This window comes from Pseudophryne corroboree, chromosome 2, assembly GCF_028390025.1.
Source record: "Pseudophryne corroboree isolate aPseCor3 chromosome 2, aPseCor3.hap2, whole genome shotgun sequence".
Taxonomy (NCBI): domain Eukaryota; kingdom Metazoa; phylum Chordata; class Amphibia; order Anura; family Myobatrachidae; genus Pseudophryne; species Pseudophryne corroboree.
Window position 1 is genome coordinate 959,499,026 of NC_086445.1, and position 20,045 is coordinate 959,519,070.

Below are 20,045 nucleotides of genomic sequence, written 5' to 3' on the forward strand. Positions count from 1 at the left end.
CCCAGCGTCATGCGGTGGACTTAGTGGAAGCAGGGGAGGATTTTTGTTCTTGGGAACTGGCTGTATGGTGAGCTTTTTTCCTCTACCCCTGCCTCTGGGCAGAAAGGACGCGCCTTTAACCCGCTTGCCTTTCTGGGGCCGAAAGGACTGTACCTGATAATACGGTGATTTCTTAGTCTGTGAGGGAACCTGAGGTAAAAATGTCGACTTCCCAGCTGTTGCTGTGGAAACGAGGTCCGAGAGACCATCCCCAAACAATTCCTCACCCTTGTAAGGCAAAACCTCCATGTGCCTTTTAGAATCCGCATCACCTGTCCACTGCCGAGTCCATAATACTCTCCTGGCAGAAATGGACATTGCATTAATTCTAGATGCCAGCCGGCAAATATCCCTCTGTGCATCTCTCATATATAAGACGACGTCTTTAATATGCTCTATGGTTAGCAAAATCGTATCCCTGTCGAGGGTATCAATATTTTCTGACAGGGTATCGGACCAAGCTGCTGCAGCACTACACATCCAAGCTGAAGCAATAGCAGGTCTCAGTATAGTACCTGAGTGTGTATATACAGACTTCAGGATAGCCTCCTGCTTTCTATCCGCAGGCTCCTTTAAGGCGGCCATATCCTGAGACGGCAGTGCCACCTTTTTTGACAAGCGTGTGAGCGCCTTATCCACCCTCGGGGATGTCTCCCAACGTAACCTGTCCTCTGGCGGGAAAGGGTACGCCATCAGTAACTTTTTAGAAATCACTAGTTTCTTATCGGGGGAAGCCCACGCTTCTTCACACACTTCATTCAACTCATCTGATGGGGGAAAAACCACTGGTTGCTTTTTCTCCCCAAACATAATACCCTTTTTAGTGGTACCTGGGTTAATGTCAGAAATGTGCAACACATTTTTCATTGCCGTAATCATGCAACGGATGGCCCTAGTGGAATGTACATTAGTCTCGTCCTCGTCGACACTGGAGTCAGACTCTGTGTCGACATCTGTGTCTGCCATCTGAGGTAGCGGGCGTTTTTGAGCCCCTGATGGCCTTTGAGACGCCTGGGCAGGCACTGGCTGAGAAGCCGGCTGTCCCACAGCTGTTATGTCATCGAACCTTTTGTGCAAGGAGTTGACACTGTCGTGTAAAACCTTCCACATATCCATCCACTCTGGTGTCGACCCCGCAGGGGGTGACATCACACTTATCGGCACCTGCTCCGCCTCCACATAAGCCTCCTCATCAAACATGTCGACACAGCCGTACCGACACACCGCACACACACAGGGAATGCTCTGACTGAGGACAGGACCCCACAAAGTCCTTTGGGGAGACAGAGAGAGAGTATGCCAGCACACACCACAGCGCTATATAATCAGGGATTTACACTAACACAAAGTGATTTTTCCCTATAGCTGCTTTACATATACAGTTTGCGCCTAAATTTAGTGCCCCCCCTCTTTTTTTTTACCCTTTGAGCCTGGAAACTGCATGGGAGAGCCTGGGGAGCTGTCTTCCAGCGGAGCTGTGAAGAGGAAATGGCGCCAGTGTGCTGAGGGAGATAGCCCCGCCCCCTTCTCGGCGGACTTCTCCCGCTCTTATATTTATATTATGGCGGGGGATTTTTGCACATATATTAGTTTTTTAGACTATATTATGTGCTGTTTGCCAATGTAAGGTACTCTAATTGCAGCCCAGGGCGCCCCCCCCCCCCAGCGCCCTGCACCCATCAGTGACCGGAGTATGTGGTGTGCATAGGGAGCAATGGCGCACAGCTGCAGTGCTGTGCGCTACCTTAATGAAGACCTGAGTCTTCAGCCGCCGATTTTCAGGATGTTCTTCTTGCTTCTGGTTCTGCAAGGGGGACGGCGGCGCGGCTCCGGGACCGGACGATCGAGGACGGGTCCTGTGTTCGATCCCTCTGGAGCTAATGGTGTCCAGTAGCCTTAGAAGCCCAAGCTAGCTGCAACCTCTGTAATGACCTTCCACACCCCAATCAGACTTGCCTTCAATCTTCAATCAATTATATGGGCCCAAGTTAAGACTCATCCATCACTAGAGCCTATCACCACATCCCCTAACTCCATCCTGTGTATCCCACAGCTCTGCCCTCTCTAGCTGAGTCTGCCCATATTCCATTTAGAATGTAAGGCCTTTCCCATTTGTAATCTGTACGGAATTATGTAATCTGAGCAATGTTATTATATAAATCGTTTCTTTCACCCCCTATGTACGGTACTACAAAACCCTTAACCATATAAATAAAAAATAATTCTAAACTGTATAACTGTAATGTGGGCACTTCACACCTTACAAAACATTCTGCCCATTCCGTGTGCCATTTACTTAATCTCTAATACTGTAGGTAAGATTTGCCTCAGCCATATGTGGAATGTTCCAAATGCACAAAGTTTCAGATGCAAGGACGCCTCATGTCTGCAAAAGATCCCCGTGTACTAAGCCTTCGCCACTCATAGGATACATTTTCTGTCTTTTATTCAGTGGCTGGTTTCATGTGAAAGGGCGCACATCATGCACAGAATACTTATGCTATATCTATCATCAACAGTGCATTACTATTACCATTATCCATTTTCATCAATTTTCCTTACTTTAGAAGCAACCCCAAGGTTGAACTTGTGATTGTAGAATGTAGAGAATATTTGATGATGCCTGGCACAGCCCAGACTGCAGAAAAAATTGTAGGGATAATAAAACTGCTTTTTCTTTCTAAACTCATTTTATAAACCCTTTTACACAAGGGTGTAGCTACCATAGGTGCAGGGAGTGCAGCTGCTATGGGGCCCAGAGATGAGAAGGGCCACCTTCCCTGTCACAGTTACATGTTATGCACAAGGGTGTAACTACCATAGGTGCAGGGAGTGCAGCTGCCATGGGGCCCAGAGCCATAGGCGGATCCAGGGGGAGGGCACTCAGGCCCATGCCCCCCCTGTCATTTCTGACTTCTTTCTTTTTCAAAAGGAGAACAGCAGCAGCACTACTGCTATTTACGTCAGTCAGATTTGATATAAGAGCTGGAAGGCACTTGGACCCGCCACGGCTTTAACAGCAAGTCTGTGTGGTAACCAATGGGGAGGCTGGAGCTGCAGCTTCAGCCTCCCCCTGCTCACACGGCAACCTACCTCTCCCACTGCCAGCCAGCCAGAGTCCAGTCCAGGCGCGGGGTTCAAATGCCAGCATGGAGTAAGACTGTTACTTATGACGGAGCAGAAGGCTTCATTAGCCCTCACTGCACCGCACAGTTTCCCAGCGCTTCCTCCTCCGCTTCCTTCACCACCATGCTAGGTGCAGTCACACTCAGCCTCAGCTTTGAGAAGGCGGCCCGTGTGATTGTGACAGGGCTGTCCTGCAGATGTCTTATGCTGCTTGTTAGAGATCCAGCTGGCTGCTTTGCTAATCAAAGATGGGCCGTTCCCGTCCTGCAGTCTGAGTCTCACTGCAGTGCCCAAAACAAGGTATGCTGCACCTGTCACCACCAACTAAAAACTATAATAATTATATTGTGCTGGGGTGCCTTCCAGGCTCCCATAACTAATGGAACAGGTGACCAACATTTCAAGGCCCAATCAGCCTTTTCATTAGGGAGAAACATAGGCAATAAACCAGGATGCGCTCCTACAACCAATCACCTGATGGCGTATTCTGTGAGGCCACGCCCCCGTGATACCACACCCCTTATATGGGAGCACGCATGCCTTAGGTGCATGTAAATTTAACTGTTACCGTTCCCCTATCATGGTGCCCCCCCCTTTCATTTTCTTCTGGATTCGCCCCTGCCCAGAGCTGAGAGGGGCCACCTTCCCTGTCACAGTTACATGTGTTATATACAGGGGCGTAGCTACCATAGGTGCAGGGTGTATAGCTGCTATGGGGCCCAGAGCTGAGAAGGGCCCACCTTCCCTGTCACAGCTGCATGTGTTATTTAAATTCTTCACCATTGGATGGTACATAGGGGCCTTTGCACACATTTGCCTTGGGCCTACAATATATATCAAGTGGATGGCGGTCGTTAGGTCAACATGCATTAGGTTGAGATACATTGGGTCAACCATTAACTGTCGACATGCATTAGGTCGACATGGTCATTAGGTCGACATGTACTAGGTCGACATGGAAAAAGGTTGACATGAGTTTTTCACAATTTTTTTCATTGTTTGATCTTTTACATACTTAACGATCCGCGTGGACTACAATTGGGAACGGGAACCTGTGTCGAGCGCAGAGGTAGCGGAGCGAGTGCACTAATTGGGGTTCCCCATCACTTTACGAAGAAAACGACACCAGAAACAGTAAAAAAAACTCATGTCGACCTTTTTCCATGTCGACCTAGTACACGTCGACCTAATGGCCATGTCGACCTAGTGACCATGTTGACCCAATGCATGTTGACCATTAGTGGTCGACCCAATGTATGTCGACCTAATGCATGTTGACCTAATGAACCACACCCATATTAAGTTATGCCCCTGGACCTGTTCAGTGTAATGTGGTATAAAATGAACTGGAGGGCATTATAATGTTACATACCATGAACTGGGGCATGGTAATGTGGCACAATATGAAGTGGAGGCACTATAGTGCGGCATTATATGAAGTGAGTACATTGTACTGTGGCATAATATAAACAGGGGGCACTGTAATGTGGCGTAAATATGAACTGGGGCCTCTGTATGTCATAAATGCAATTTCCAATGAATCCTGGCATAAAGCGCCAAAAGTCCCCTCACGGGCTCGCTGCGCTTACTACGCTCCGTGCCCGGCGGCAGTCTCCCCTCGGGTGATGCCATGGACCATCACCCGAATGGGAATACAGAGCTTCTGATGGGATTCCGACCACCGGCATTTCACCGGCTGTTGGGATTCCGGCGTCGGTATCCAGACCGCCAGGATCCCGCCCATACATTGTGTTGGTCCATGAGTGCTGCCACAGCAGTTGTGTGTATCTGGAACATATCAGAAGGGCGCCTTGGCAAGTTGTAAGTTGTATATACAATATATGTATACTGTATTGTAATTACTGTATGTGTAGCATGTGGTTTTGGAAGCTACTCAATTCTGTTTGCATAAGATGTTGTTTCCTTACAAGCCTCACGTGTCATTATAGTTTACCACACTATAGTTTGTGTTCCAGTTCACATAATTTACTTATACACAAAAATATGAATTGCTTTTTAGAATATTGCACAATAGTCACATTTTCCAACATCCCCATGGGCCCTTTTATCGCACCCTTCTACATCTCGCACGTGCAACTCACTACTATTCGTGTGTCCTGGCATTCCCAGAGCTGCGTATGTCTGACCCCGTAAATCAAACAACAGATCGGGATATAAACACAGCGGTGCCACACGCTCACCAGTTTAGTCCTGTAAGCTAAGCGCCGGTTCAATCCTGGACTGCCGCCAAAACACAGCCACATTCTTAAGGCCCCGTTAAAGAAATATTTCTCCATAAGGCTCCGTCCTCAGGAGGAAAATGTGAGTAAAACACAGTAATAAAGCAGAGGCCCTAATTGTTTATTCTGTGGGGTTGAATCAATCAGAAAACATGGCAGCGAGCCACAGAGAGAGATTGGGATATCTGTGAATGCATCACTTTGCTGAAAGCAGATAGAGGCACCCTGTTATGTGCTGGCTGTAATTAACAGAACAGGCAAAATAATAAATAAGGTAGCAATGTGGTGCTGTATTGCTAGAAGGATAGGCTGTTTCCTTATTTACCTACTATGCATAACAACAAAAGCTAGACACACACACACACACGGCATGGCTAAATGCAGGCTGCACAGACAGGCTGCGGGGGATATTAAATATCCAAAACCTTTCCAAGTTCCAGCAGCTTTGCAAGAATGAGCAATACGGATCATTAATGCCACCACCCGCCCTAACAGGAAAGCAGCCGCTATTGTCTAACTTATTGGTCATTAGTATGGTTAACAGAAGGGCAGGTGACAGGTGTTATGCTGTGTCAGGGCGGCAGAGCTGTGACAGGAGTACAGTGAGGCTATGACAGATCATGCATTTGCTACGTCTGCTCAGGATTACTTTTAAGATACTGCTTATAGTATAAGGTCAAAAAGCATCAAATAACCATAGTACAAAAATAAAAAATTAAATAAAATAAAAAGTGTACAGCTATCCAGAGTTGCTTGGAAATTCTGTCTGATGCCTGGCCTAATTTTAAATTTTTTTTTTCCAGAATACTTGTTTGCTTGCTGTCACTCCCCTGTGAGAATAAATATTAATGATCCGACTAAGTAGCTCTATGTGTACATGTGGGATTGGCATCAATTATTAATAGGTGTAATAAGGGTTTACTTATTGCAGTAGCCTTTTCCATTTTGCAGAACCACCATAGAACAAAGCTTTTTTTTAAATGGTCAGGAGCAGGCAACAAAAAAACATGGAAGCCATTATTTAATTTTTATTTCTTTTTTTTGTCTTAGGAATTGTGCCCTGGTTTGTAAGGTTACGGTATATCACCTCTATTAAAATCACTGTGGCCTAATGAGAAGCAGAAAAGAGAACAGAGCCATTTGTAAATCTGAGGTTTAATTAGGTAGCCTGCAATAATTGCCTTGAATAGCTGACTTACTTTATGTTTGATACAGCCATATGTGCGGCCATCTAGGGTAAACTGGCTTCTTTTAGTTGTGTGAATTGTATATTGTTTGTGTTCTTTGCTGATGAATGTTTGCAGCACAGTAGAAACATTGTTCAAAGTGAATTAGTTCTGACATTTTTCTATACTAGAGCTGCAGGGTTCTTATTGGTTAGGAGTCTAGGACGTGTATGTGTTGTTACTACTTTATCCTAGAAAATAAATAAAGATATACAATACAAAGATGCCTAGAAAGCCACAACGTTTTAGCAATAAAATATTTTAAATTAACTGTATGAAAAAAAAAGGTTAGGATTATATTTGTCTGTGAATACATTGCCTCTTAGACTGATGATTGACATTTACGCTGCCCCTGAACACAGGCTCTACCCGTGTTCAACCCTAGTCGAGACCCGGGTAAATCGACCAGGGTTATTTTATTGGGAGCCGTTTACACCGATGGCTGACCCGGGTGGACTCGACAGTAACCCACATTTTGACTTGGTGTAAAAGGGGTATAACTGGATGATAGTTTTAATTGTAGCCAGTCCCATCCAGCCCCAGCTTTTTCTATCTAAATCCATTTTATAAACCCTTTTTAGTTTGTACTAAAATCTAAATGGAATGCAAGAACATTAAAGCTAGGTACACACTATAAGATATATCATACATATACCCCCGATGCGTCATTCCCATCCGTCGGTCACTGAATCGTCCCACTGGATGTGCTGCACGTCCAATGGAACGATTCCATGACCGACCGCATTGTAGTTACATTCAACATGTAATGATACATTGCACCGTCGTACAGAGGATTGCTTAAAGGGGAAGGGCACATATAATGTAATGTTATATTGCATCGCTACGTTGCACCGTCGCATAGTGTGTAACCAGCTTTATAGAGATATCTGTGACTGCTGTGATGGCATGTCAGCAATATTCAACAATTCCAAATTATTGGCACACAATAGGGCTATTCTAAATGTAGCCAGGTGGATGAAAGGGTAAATGAATTTGGGGTATAGGCTATTTTATTCCTATTGTTCTTTTTTTTTTTTGGGGGTGGGGTGGGGGGGTTGCAGCAGAGGAAAATGCGTTTTCAAGTAAAATCTAAAAGGGTATGAGGCCATAACTCCCATCCTGATTTTCACTTGGGTATGGTGGCAGGTATGCATACAAATGCTATGGGGCTGGCGGTACGGGTCCAGCCACTCTGACAGCCCCCCATGCCCAGTGCACTCCCAGCTAGGCTTTCAGTTCTGGAACAACAAGATGGCCTTCACTGTGTATGCACTGATCTATACCCTCTAGGGGGGTGGATACGCTTAACTGCACCCAGCCTAAAACATTGCTATGCCCATTGATAGCATGGTGTGCCCATACTGACACTCTGCTGGTTACCCAATAATACTGTTATACCATGTAGCTCCTGAGGGCCACAACGGGTGTAGTACAGTACTTCAAATGTGTCAAATTGAAATTTTCAAATTCCCTTATTCTATAAGCTACCAATGTTCATCTCTAAATGTAGCAATAAAAAGGTCTTATTTTGTCTACAAATAAAGCTAATTTATTATTATTATTATTAGTAGTAGTAGTAGTAGTAGTAGTAATCGTCATAATAATAATATTCATAATGTTACCTTCCATAATATATTTAAAGACAATCGCACTTGCGTATACTTAACACATACAAAAGTCAGTAATGATGTTACCTCTAGAATACTGAGAGTTAAGGTCATGTGTCACTTTAGTCATGTGACATTATAGCTGGGCAGGTCCAAGCTGCCCTTGTGCCCCAGGCAGACAGTTGACAATGCATAATGACATCCCATGCTATACCGGGCACACGTTACATAGACTGTGCCCCTGTTCCCCATATTTGCAGGCTTTACACAGAGGGGACAAGTTCATGATGATGCAGCCATTCCGCTCCGCATGCCATCCCATTTCATTGAGAAGTGGGTGGGATGTGGAAGGGTGTCATAAAATCCCTTTAATCCGGGACAAAATCCCTTTAATTAGCCACAGAACCTGTGTGAATCATAGGTGTCCAGGATTAAAGGGATATTATGAAAACTCTAGTCCTGCTCTCCTGAGACTTCAGTGGCAAACGCAGGATTTTTAGAGGGGTGTTTCCAAGTGAAGTCCACAATCTGCCCCTCTGCGGAACATTAGAACAAGTGCGGGAGTCTAGTGGAACAGTAGAAGAACATAGTTATGACCCTGGACATTAATGTAAACATTGGTCTGTTTATACTTTATACACTGGACACTGTTTGGAATACATTATTAATATTTAACACCATAGATTCTCTAGTATAGCCTGTATCAAACATTTAAATAATATAAATAAGTGGTCAGAAAACAGTTAAATATACCATAATAAGTAAATACACAAATATAATAGAACCAATACTGCACTTTCTAAGCTCACATTCTCCCTCCTCATGGTAAGGCTCCTGTCTCTTCTTCTTGGTAAATGCTCTCTGGTCCAGTGCACTCAGATCCACACACACAGAAAACTTGGTAGAAGAAGCTGCTATCACTGGGCATGTGCAGCAGCTCTGCTCTGTCCCTTAAACTTCAGGATGTGGCGGCAACTCTAGTAATTGTATTATATACCATTGCTATTGTTGTCATAATTTGAGCCACTTGCCAAGAGGAGGGGGTTTCCGGACAACCAGAACCTCCCCTTGCATTTGCCTATGGACTCTATGTAGATACCCCAAAATTTGTGAATCTCCTGGATGTTCCTGGAGAATAGGGCAAGCAAGTCTGCTGTACAATGTTACACTGCTTAAGGAGAGCTCATTCGCCTGCAAGACAAAATGACTCACACATACATGCTGGACAGTGAGAGGTTCCTCTGCCATAGAGGACAGACTCCTGTTTATACAGTGCACTAAAAGCAGTCATTAAGCCCATACTTACCTACTTTACATTTCTCCTCTCCTGGAGAAGCCCGGAGAGGAGACGCTGCAGAAGACTTCGGGGGGCAGGGCCAGGCTGTGACATCATCAAGCCCCACCCCAAAATCGTGAAACGCCACGTTTTGCAGGTCCGTGGGAAGGGGTGGGGCTAAAATTACACGATTTGCGTCATTTTAACCCCTTCCCCAGCCCACGGACCCGCGAATACGGGAGATTATCTCCATCCTGCCCGCATCACTAGGGTGCGAGCAGGATGCGAAAGACCTGCCTACCTTTCCGGGGGTGCGGGGGGCTACCCCAAACAACAGGAGCCTCCCGCAGCTTCCGGGAGAGTAGGCAAGTATGACTAAGTGTCCTTATACAGTCAGACAGTCAGGCCATAAGCTGTATCTCAGCCAGGTGATAATTTAGGTACTGCAGAGCTATCCACTGTCAATATCTTTCAGTTACTGATGTGACTGATGTGAATGGGCAAATATTCTCTGTAAAGTGCTGCAGAATATGTGTGCGCTATATAAATAACTGGGAATAAATAAAAAATAAATAGTTACAGTTTTTATAAATTTGCCCCTGGAAATTGATTTTCCTGAAAATTTATATCCCAACAATGCCCCTATTTTTCAGTATTAGCCGACTGCACACAAAAATTCCTCTTCTTCTGCTCATTCCATGTCCATCTTACTACTGAATCTTAATATCTGTGCCTTATATAGCAAGTGTTTGCTGAAGAGGATTATTTGAAATAGCAAAGAAGTGTTTTAGAAGCAGATTCAGTAAACTTGTCATGATTGGGAATGTAGTTCTCCTGAGTCCGCCAAAATAGAATTGCGCACAACGCACTTGGATTCACAGACTCAACAGAGTGTCCATGGAAACTATTTTAAAATGTTGGCAAGTAGGGAACTGTATACAATCGTATTCTATTCTCTGCCTTACGGAACAGAGCTAATGAAGCAAGGAGCAGAGACACCTTCTGGATAAACTTGCTACTGGGACAACGCCAGTTTTTGTAACACAACGTCTTACTGTCCTGACGTTCACGGATGGCCAGTTGTTTTTTTTTTTTTTTTTTTTTTAAATCTCCCTCAAGCCTATTTCAATTACAATGTCTGTGTTTTAATGAAGATAAACTGCACATTGCGTCTTCTATGTTCATGAGGGTGGACACAGCGCTCAGAATGTAGTATAGTCTGGATGCTGTACAAGACAAGATTAACTGAAGGTGGATATTTTACATACAGTCAGTCTGTATCAGTACTATGTTTCGACATATAATAAAGTGTGATTATCTTTGAGGTTAGGTAGGGTTGCCAGATCAGCACCACTTTGTAATGCTCAAATGAACGTAAGATTTTTCCCCCCATTGTAGTTTGTAAGTGACCTGGCCACACAAAAAGTACACAGGGTCATAACAAGGGGTGTGCTAATGGTGCTAGTGCCCTGGGTGTAAGCCCAAGTTGAGCGACATGGGCGTTGCCACTACTGGAGAGGCCCCCCACTAACTGGAAATTCTCACCCAACACAGATCTTCCTGCTCCCTCTGCTCTGTTCAGTGACATCATAACACCTTTGTGCCCTGGTACGGCTCTGTAAGTACTTACCAACAGTCCCAGAACGTCTGGGAGACTGAATTTTGGGGAGACTCCCAGCTGAGCAGGGCACCCTCCCGGATCCCACTCAGGGAAATGGCTTGATGATGCTTTTGTGGTGAATCACGTCATTCTTGCCCCATCTTTGATGTGTGATGTTGCGATTTGCTTCATCATGCCACCTGGGGCGGGGCCATATTGATACAAATCATGTAACCACCCCCCCCCCAGCCCTTGCCACTTGGATCTCTTCTCTGTTTTATCTGTAAGGGATGTCCCAAATGAAAGTAATACCCCTTTTCCACCAACATAACCCCAAAACAGAATGGGTCCGACCTGGGTAGCTGAACATGGTTCAAGTCGTGTCACAGCGGCTTGAAACCCTGTTCACACCGCAGGCCGGACCCAAGTTAGTGGCGGGTCATCCATCTGCCGGCGCATGGAGATGACATCATCTCCAAGCGCCGGTGAGCCGGCTCTCCCTATGCTTTTGGCGTAACCAGGGTCGCGTGTTTACACTGCACCGTTACCAGGGTTTTTCCCAGGTTGGACCCCAGGAGCTACCAGGGTCGGATTATGGGTAATGTGGCCCGGGATATTTTTCTCAGACCCTTTCCCACCAAATTTAGACACAGGTTGCCCCGACAATAACCCAGGTTATAAATTTGGTGGAAAAGGGATATTAGTGTGGTGCATATGAATTTATCCGGCTGGAGGGCTCCCAATAACTACTATCTAATGTAAATTATCAGCAAAGACGACTGAAATCAAATCGCTGTAGAACTTTTGCGGAAGATGACAGGTCTGATTGTTTCACAAAGGTGCGATGGTCAGCAATACTCTGTTGCCATTCTGTTGCACAGAATTTGTCAGTAAAACGTCACACTCATGCACAATTTTGCCAGTATCCCATAGAGCTTAGATTCTGTTTGATTTGCAACAATAGCAGTGTCACTAATGCACCGTGTGTCATAATCCTTAATTTCATGAGTAAGGAAACTGACAAAATGAACAAGTGCCTATTCTTCAATGATGAACCCATGAGAGTATCACCTCCAGGTATTTTACAGAAAGAATTCAGTACTGGTGTTACCTTCCCTTACTGGATAATCAGATTAGCAATGGAAGACTCACAATGATGGGCTGTTCGGTTCTAAATCTAAACTTGATGGTTGTTCTACAAAGAAAGGCTGAAATTCCTATTGACTCAATGTACAAATATGCTTTCATCTCATACACAATATATTGGCGCGTTTGAAAAGCAAACATAACACCATTCCTATAGCATGCTTGTAGTTGTCAATATCATAGCTCGATCCTTTTTTTCTCATTGATACTATATATATATATATATATATATATATATATATATAAAACGAGCATTCATCCAGCCAGTGTTAGTTTATTCAAGAGAGGGTATTCCACAAGTTTCTATAGTGCCATGCTACTTGCATCACAGTGGGCTCATTCTGGGTTTATTAAAGCTCACTGGCAATAATATGGTGTCAAACATGAAAATACACAATATACGTTTTCTGTCCACGTGCTGCCCCCATTTGTGAAGCGAAAAAGCAATGCATGGCAGATTTATGTCTTTTATCTTAAAGCCCAGACACATCCCTGTATCTTGTGGTTTTTATAGATGTCAATGAGAATTGCTCTCACACGCCATCCCGCCATCCCGAGGGATAACCAGCCACGTGGTCATAGTATGGAAAGGTGCCATAAAAATTCAGCTTTTCACCGTTTTGGCATCTTGCTGATAGTGTGTTATCTCAAAGCTACTGTATAGCCCATATGATAGTGTAATTAGATATTTTTCCATGAATTGAGTCAATACGTTGTGTGTCACAATATTATCTTGCCCTGCAAAAAACAGATTTCTACGTACAATTGCTCATTCAGTGGTGTAGGGTACACCATGACTATACCAAAGTGTGTGTGTTTCATGATTAATAGCTGTCCTTATGCACCTTATACAAACGGAACTGATCACGTCGACCCTTTTTAAGTACAAAGTAGCACAGAGTTGAGATATACACATATATATATATATATATATATATACATATATCGTCACAGTGCTTTAAAGTAAAAAAACAAGAACAAAAATAAATAAAAATGAAATGACTGCCATGTGCCAATGCTCTGCTGGATGTAGCTTCTGGAACCTGTTCCGTAATAACTAGCAGTACAGCACAAAGGGCGTACAGATGTGTAGTGAACCCGACCTAATGCTGCACAGACTGTATACTGTATGCCGCGGTCCTCACAATTCTTTTCACTACTAGAGAGCCTACCGTAATATGATTTTCTTCCCTACTCAGTCCACTTGCTGCTCTTCTCCCGGTGTCAGTAAGATGAGTATAGCTGTCAGAACACGGGCTGGGAGCAGCTAACAGCTTATGGCTTTATTTATGAGATACATTTTTGGAACATCATTTTATATGTTCCACTGTACATACAGATTTGAAGCACATAGAAGCATCTATAGCCAATACAACCTGCCAAGTACAACAAGATGAGACTAAAATTCTCCTGCTGCTGTAGAACCTCTTTGCCTTGTGGACTAGTCAATGAGGATTCAGTATTTGAAATGTATCGAAAAAATATCATATGCATTATTTGTTTCTATATTTACTGAAAGAAGTTCTGAAGCAGCTACAGGGACTTCTCATGTAACTTTGTACTGTACATCTATATATCAAGTATATGATATATATGAGTGCGTGTACATATATATATATATATATATATATATATATATACAGAATCTATATATCTATATACAATATATCTATCTTGCAATGGGCTGGCACTCTGTTGAAATTCAGGTGCAATGCCCTGGTGTGTGTGTGTGTGTGTGTGTGTGTGTGTGTGTGTGTGTGTGTGTGTGTGTGTATATATATATATATATATATATATACTCTATCTATCTATCTATCTATCTATCTATCTATCTATCTATCTATCTATCTATCTATCTATCTATCTATCTATCTATCTATACACAAGGAAGGCAGTGGCAAGCATACAGTACCCTGACTACAGGTGATCTCCCATATCAGCTCAGTGTGACCTGCTTTAGCACTGATGCACCTCCCTACACAGACATGGAACAGTGCAGTAATGTGAATCACTCCATATAATGTCCTCTTATTATAACTGTTATAGTCAATGCACATTACCAGTCTGGTCATTAGATACGTGTTTACAACTCCCAGCCTTGTAGCACTAGCAAAGTCTGACTTGCTCCAACTCTCCTGCCACCCATCCACGCGTAACAGCACTGCCTGCAAAATGCACCCCACTCGCCAGCCTGCCAGACACATAGAAAGAGATGCTCAACTTACCCAGAACCAGACATAACAATCCACAGAGCAGGACTGGAACCAGGAGATCCATATTTACATATTAAGAGACCCAAATGATACAGGGATGCCCAATTCCAGGAGCAATACGAATGGAGGAGGCTCCCAGTGCGCCTGGAAAGTTTAGTCTCCCCTAGAAGACACTAGTGACAGGATCCTCTCATGCTGCAAGCTGTCCACAGACACACATCACTTTATCACCCCTTAGATTCCAAAATATGCCTAGCAGGGCACCACATATCCTATCCTCCAGGAGCTTCAGGTCAGTGGGATTTTTTCCTTGTGACCATGGCAGACCAGAGCTGGGTAAAATCCTTTCCTTGAGCAAAACCACTGAGTTTCTCCAAAGTGGTCCACAAACTTGTGCTGGACTCAGCTGTGCAGCCGCTCTCTTCTTCTTTCCTCCAGCTGATGATTAGGAGGAGGCTGTGGGTGTTACACAGAACTGCAGAGCATCCACAGGAAGCAGCTGAGAGGTTCCCTGGTAGAAGTTCTTCCACAAATGATGAGGCTGGCTGAGTTTGCTGTGCTCCTGAGGATGGAGGGGATGAAGGCACTTTCTCCCTGCACTGTGTATAATTCAGCAGCCACCCAGCTCAGCCCTGCACTGAGAGAGGAGAAGAGCCCAGCCCTCCTCTGTCACTCCTCCATACAGCCCAGTTACTCTCTGGGACCTGGCTTCTGCTCACCAGCCAAGGGGAGGGATAACAAGAGCTGAACTATTGCTGGATAATGCTGAGGAGGGGACCGGGTCTGAGCATTGTACTCTGTAATATCTCTCACTGCTCTGCACCTACTGTATACACTCATGCACAATGCACAGGACAGGCAGCATCCACATAAACACCTATTAATGCACACAGACAGCTCCTCCTGTACTTATAATCCAGGGTCAGAACGTATATGCAAAACTGGATAATTGTCTGTTTTCAAGAGATCTGACAGAATAATGCTTCATTATGCATGATGTCTTTAGTGGAAGGGATAGAGCCTGGCTGCACACCCACATGTATGTGTATGCAAGATCATTACTCTTATCATATCCACTGACAGTACTGCCAAGCAGGTGTGCCCTGACAGATCAGGAGGACTGGCTGTGCTTTGTCTTATTCAATAAGCGGAGATTGGTCTGTACTGGAGCTGGTTATTGGTGTACAATGATTATATATATATATATATATATATATATATGTATATATCTCACTGTGGTGCAGACATAGATTCACAGTGTCTGTGTATTGCAGGGTTAGCTGATTACTGAAAACTGCAGGTGTGATAAGGAGATAATGAGGGGAGTATGGGACCCAAAAAATATAAAAAAAACTAATGTCAACCTTTTTTCATGTCGACTTAATGGTCGTGTTGACCTATTTTCTGTGTCGACCTACTCAATGTTGACCAATAGGTGTCGACCTAGAGTCCGGATACCGAATGAGGGAGAGGAGAGAGAGAAGTCACCTGTACAATCTTAAAACTGTAAATAAACAGATGCATCCACCAACCTAATAGGTAAGATCGGTCATTACTGAGTTTTTTGGACTAGGAAAGATTCTGTTTTATACAGTATTTAGATGGTTAAAGATCTGTTTAGCAGATGGTAACGGTGACAATACAGACATCGCCTTTAAACAATTGGATTTTACAAATAACCCAGTAATTTCCCTTTCAGACCGCCAGCAATAACTCGGGTTATTGCACGTGAACGCACAGCCGCCCAGGTTGCGGTGCAGTCTGAAAGGGGCCAGCTGAAATAATCCGGTATTTCAAGTTGGGTAGCGAGCAGGGTTGAACACAGGTTCGCGGTGTGGTCTTAACGGGTAAGCCGGGTCGGCACGACCTGGTATTCGTTCACTCCATAGGAAGAAGCGGCACTTGGAGATCAACTCATATCCAAGCGCCGTCTCCAGACGCATCAGTGGTGACATCACCAGCCCGGCAATAAGCTTGGTCGGCCCGCCTGTCTGAAAGGGGTCTCGCCGAGTCACACCCCGGAAGTACTGCGTACAAATCCTGGGTGTGAAAGCGGTATTACTGATCCCCAAACCTTCCTGTACTCTATTGCAGGTACAGGACTGGAGAACGGATGCAGTTAAACTGCCGGCTGTCGGGATCCAGACGTTCCAGGATACAGATGCCGAAACTCCAACAGCCGACAATGCCGGCACACCACGTCTATTCCCGCTCGTGGGTGTCCACAACACCCATAGAGTGGGAATAGATCCTGTGGTGAGCGCAGAAAACCACTGAGCCCGCAAGGGGACTCTTAACGCTCGCCCCGCTGCCGGCATTCTGGAGGGCGGGATGCCTCTGTCAGGATATAGACAACCAGCATCCCGCCCTCCGGGAATACGTGTGTAACCCCTGTGGAAAGCACTCGCTGAATATATGTCAGGGCAGATGATACAGTGACCTTCCTGCTGCAAGACCTTATATCAACGGAACCTTAATGTATATGTGTATATGGGGAACATTTACTGAGCAGTGATAAAAGCGGAGAAGTGGCCAGTGGAGAAGATGCCCCATCAACCAATCAGCTGCTCTGTATCATGTTATAGTATGCAAATTATAGATGTTACTTCAGTGCTGATTGGTTGCCATGGGCAACTTCTCCACTGGCTCACTTCTCCGCTCTTATCGCTGCTTAATAAATGTACCCCTATGTGTCTTATTATGTGAGCTGTACAGGAAGCAGGCTATGTTATATTAATATTGTTGTTTTGATGATGATGATGATAATAATATTAGCATATAAAACATAACATTATGTAATGCTACCTCAATGTCATTAAGCATTAATGAGAAACATTTATTGATATAATTTACCATAACAAAGCTGGCACTTCAGTAGCTTCATCTGAGCACTCAGTGAGAGTCATACATTAGTAAATACAGTGTTGTTGAACTGCCCACTCATATGAAAGCACAGAGGTGAGACTGGTATGTAGTGGGATTCAGAAGGCCAGGAAGGTCTTCACATGATGGGCTCAGCCAATGTAAATAGGTGGGATGGGAGGGCAGCAGTGTGATCACAGGCGCCTGATAGCTGTGTGATGTTTGCGCTGATGATTAGACTGTAATACACTGACTGTCCGTGGCACAGGATGAGCAGGCTGGGAAATCTATGTGAATCTTTAGCTCCCCCTACTGGTGCATTTATTATGGACCGATGTTCTCCATTTTTCTCTTTTGTTTAGGCAGAGTGATGGAGATACTGACTTCCATTAACTCTTTATTTACTAAAGGCTCTATCATACACTATATCATAGCCGGGCATCTAGTGTTAATGTCTGTAAAAGCACAGTCCTTTACAGCAACTCTTAGTTTTTCTTGGTATTACAGTGAATACTACTCAGTTGTTGTTGTTGTTGTTATTATTATTATTATTATTATTACTACTAATACTGCTGCTGCTGCTACTACTACTACTACTACTACTACTACTAATAAAATAATAATAATAAATAATTTACATTATCAGATATTTTATATACAGTGCATCCGGAAAGTATTCACAGCGCTTCACTTTTTGTGACAAAATTTTGTTATGTTACAGCCTTTTTCCAAAATGGAATAAATTCATTTTTTCCCTCAAAATTCTACACACAATGGGGGTCATTCCGAGTTGTTCGTAGTTGAGCTAGATTTAGCACAGCTACAATCATTCACACTGCCATGCGGGAGGACATCCAGCACAGGGCTAGTCAGCCCTGCATGTCAGTGCCGCACCCCCCTTCCCCCTCGCAAAAGTGCAGAGGCATCGCACAGCAGTGATGCCTTTGCACTTCAAGAGTAGCTCCCGACCAGCGCAGCTTTAGCGTGCTGGCCGGGAGCTACTCGTTGCTCCCCGGCCTGCAGTGGCTGCGTGTGACGTCACGCAGCAGCCCGGCGGCCCGCCTCCACCAACGGTCTGGCCACGCCTGCTTTGGCCGGACCGTGCCCCCCAAATGGCAGCTTAACGCCGCCGTCCAGCTCCCTCCCGCCCAGCGACCGCCTCTGCCTCAGAAGCAATCGCTAGGCAATGACGGATGGCATGCGCCGGCGCACTGCGGGACCGGCACATGCGCAGTTCCAACCCTATCACTGCACTGCATGAAAAACTGCAGTGAGCGATCGGGTCGGAATGACCCCCAATACCCCATATTGACAACGTGGAAAATGTATGGTTTTTTTTACATTTTTTGCAAATTTATTAAAAATAAAAAACTAAGAAATCACATGTACATAAGTATTCACAGCCTCTGTGCAATACTTTGTTGACGCACCTTTGGCAGCAATTACAGTCTCAAGTCTTTTTAAATATGATGCCACAAGCTTGGCACACCTATCTTTGGCCAGTTTTGCCCATTTCTCTTTGCAGCACCCCTCAAGCTCCATCAGGTTGGATGGGAAGTGTGGTGCACAGCCATTTTCAGATCTCTCCAGAGATGCTCAATCGGATTCAAGTCTGGGCTCTGGCTGGGCCACTCAAGGACATTCACAGAGTTGTCCTGAAGCTACTCCTTTGATATCTTGGCTGTGTGCTTAGGGTCGTTGTCCTGCTGAAAGATGAACCGTCGCCCCAGTCTGAGGTCAAGAGCGCTCTGGAGTACGTTTTCATCCATGATGTCTCTGTACATTGCTGCATTCATCTTTCCCTCTATCCTGACTAGTCTCCCAGTTCCTGTCACTGAAAAACATCCCCACAGCGTGATGCTGGCACCACCATGCTTCACTGTAGGGATGGTATTGGCCTGGTTTCCTCCATACATGACGCCTGGCATTGACACCAAAGAGTTTGTCTCATCAGACCAGAGAATGTTGTTTCTCGTGGTCTGAGAGTCCTTCAGGTGCATTTTGGCAAACTCCAGGCGGGCTACCATGTGCTTTTTACTAAGGAGTGGTATCCGTCTGGCCACTCTACCATACAGGCCTGATTGGTGGATTGCTGCAGAGATGGTTGTCCATCTGGAAAGTTCTCTTCTCTCCACAGAGGAATGCTGTAGCTCTGACAGAGTGACCATCGGGTTCTTGGTCACCTCCCTGACTAAGGCCCTTGACCCCCGATCGCTCAGTTTAGATGGCCGGCCAGCTCTAGGAAGAGTCCCGGAGGTACTGAACTTCTTCCATTTACAGATGATGGAGGCCACTGTGCTCATTGGGACCTTCAAAGCAGCAGATATTTTTCTGTACCGTTCCCCAGATTTGTACCTCGAGACAATCCTGTCTCGGAGGTCTATAGACAATTTCTTTGACTTCATGCTTGGTTTGTGCTCAGACATGCACTGTCAAGCGTGGGACCATATATAGACAGGTGTGTGCCTTTCCAAATCATGTCCAATAAACTGAATTTACCACAGGTGGACTCCAATTAAGCTGTAGGAACATCTCAAGGATGATCAGTGGAAACAGGATGCACCTGAGCTCAATTTTGAGCTTCATGGCAAAGGCTGTGAATACTTATGTACATGTGATTTCTTAGTTTTTTATTTTTAATAAATTTGTAAAAATCTCAAAAATACTTTTTTCACGTTGTCATTGTAGTGTATTATGTGTAGAATTTTAA

At 44.7% G+C, this 20,045-nt stretch overlaps 1 protein-coding gene across 14 annotated transcripts in view; it reads right to left on the reverse strand.

Moving 5' to 3' along the window:
• ROBO2 (roundabout guidance receptor 2) overlaps positions 1-20,045 on the reverse strand; it is a 1,589,073-nt gene that overhangs the window by 659,253 nt on the left and 909,775 nt on the right. The window contains exon 1 of one of the 14 annotated variants that reach the window (XM_063956327.1): positions 14,486-15,453. The exons of the other annotated variants lie outside the window; for them this stretch is intronic. Coding sequence (XP_063812397.1) covers positions 14,486-14,537 — 52 coding nt within the window. The 5' untranslated portion in view covers positions 14,538-15,453. Of the gene's footprint in view, positions 1-14,485; positions 15,454-20,045 lie in introns of those variants that run through there. 14 annotated transcript variants of the gene reach the window in all.